General features: G+C 27.2%; 1 protein-coding gene across 1 annotated transcript; it reads right to left on the bottom strand.

Moving 5' to 3' along the window:
- Positions 1-745: 745 nt before the first annotated feature.
- On the bottom strand, positions 746-1,799 carry Phum_PHUM466510 (uncharacterized protein; the record flags this gene model as incomplete). The annotated part of the gene is made up of 2 exons (XM_002430148.1): positions 746-766; positions 852-1,799. 2 exons carry the CDS (start codon positions 1,797-1,799, stop codon positions 746-748), a joined length of 969 nt encoding a protein of 322 aa, XP_002430193.1.
- Between the last annotated feature and the right edge of the window lie 231 nt (positions 1,800-2,030).

The following is a 2,030-nucleotide window of genomic DNA, read 5'->3' as shown; positions in this document are numbered from 1 at the left end:
AATAATTAATATTTTTAGAAAGAAGTATAATAATAAAAAGAAAAGAAAAATTAAAACATATTTCCTAAAAAAAAATTTAGAAAGTAAATTTAACGTTTCAAGTAAAACTGAGTTAACTGATGTAGTAAAAAAGGCAATTTAAAATAAAATGAAAAACCACATCTTGTTCTTGTTCGTTATGTCTTTTGTTAAAATATGTACAAATACACAAACTCAAAAATCCACCTTTATTTCAATAAAACTTAGTTAACTTGGAGTAGAGTACAAAAAATATTGTTTTTTTTTTTTTTTTTAATTAGAAAGACTATAACTGCAATGCGTAATAAAAATAATTTTTTTTTTTTTTTTAATTTAAAAATAATAATAATAATAATAATGACGACAGTAGGAAAAATTAAAATGTTAATAAAATTATAATTACGCATTTAAATCAAATTCAAGAATAATATAAAAAGAAGATGTTTAACAGAAGAAGGTCCCGAAAATAATTTTCACTTTTTCCTAAAAAAAATTGCATTAAAAACAACAACAACATATTTAAGACTCAAACAAAAATTTTAACGCGACAAACCAATAACTCATATCAATTTTTTGAAACGAAAATGAAAAGTAATTATATACAAATCAAAAAAAAAATTTTTCAAGTTATTATAGTAATGAAATACAAAAGAAAAATTTTTTAAGTAGGGCTTTTAAACGATTACCATGTATATTCCTTCTTTTTTTAGAGAGAAATCGACAGCATTCATTCATGACTTAAATCACACTCTTCAAACAAAAAAAAAAACAAAAAAAAAATTAATGTAAAAAAAAAACTTACCTTTTTCGAGAGTATTATTACTCGAGGATACAATTGATCTTTTAACTAATTCTATCCCAGTTTCGAGCAATTCTATTTGCATTACCTCGGTATCGTCGAGGGAGCCTTTGATCTTTTGATTTCCATTATCGCCAGCCACTGTTTTTTTATTCACAGCACTATAGTCATGTTCAAATTCACTGCATTCTAAATTTCGATTATCAGATTTTTTAAATGACAAAAGCAAATTTGTTTCCGCACTCGTTGACGGTTGGTCTAAATCATTTGTTATTTTTCCATTTATCGGCACTAAATTAGCTTTCAGGTTATTCAATTCGAAACGGTCCTCGATTCCAGGTTCGGAGGACGAATCAAATACATTAGTGATTCCAGTTTGAAAAAACTGATTTCCCTTGTCCGATGTGATTTTGTCTTCTAATATAATTTCAACATCTGAGGTTTCTTCCTTTGAGAAAGTTACATTCGGAAAATCCGTTGAATTAACGCTGGTTTGATTTTGTAATTTAGAATTTATTTGAAAGAGTAAATTTTGTACTTCCTCAATTGACAACTCCTGGCTGATGACGACGTTTCCGTCAAAGATTTGCAACAATGGAGTTTCCTTTTTGATTATATCTTTAGATGCTGTATTTTTTTCATATTTTCTCAATTGTTCTGTCAAATGAATGCGATCGCTCTTGCAGTTTATTTCTGAACTGAAACAAGGATCCGCCGAAATTTTCGATTCTGATAACTTTGACGATCTTGTTTTTGAAGGAATACCCGATTTCGTTGGAGCTATTCGTAATAAATCAGAATTTTTTAACGCATACCCAGGGGCGATTATCGTACGATTCAGTAACAATATATTTTTGTTATTTATTTCATTTTTACTTTGATCTTTCACTAAAATATTTTGAGAAATTTTAACATTATCATTGGCAGAAACTGATGATGATGATGATGATAACCTGCTATTTTCGCTGCTGAGCGATGTCATCAAGCCTTTTTAAAACTCGACCGTTTTCTTTTTTTCGAAAGATGTAACTTCGCACTTTATTTTTTATTTAGAACCTAAAAATGAAAAAAAAAAGAAAGTAAGTAAGAGTATTTGTAAATGATATTCTAATCACATAATCAAAAAATAAATATAAGCTTTAAAATATAATGAATATTATCTGGTTTTAATTTTTCAACTTTCCTATTACATTTATGACGTCACTACAACGAG

The sequence above is a fragment of the Pediculus humanus genome, genomic scaffold (assembly GCF_000006295.1).
Source record: "Pediculus humanus corporis 1103172108249 genomic scaffold, whole genome shotgun sequence".
Taxonomy (NCBI): domain Eukaryota; kingdom Metazoa; phylum Arthropoda; class Insecta; order Psocodea; family Pediculidae; genus Pediculus; species Pediculus humanus.
This window is presented reverse-complemented; position numbering and strand designations above follow the sequence as displayed.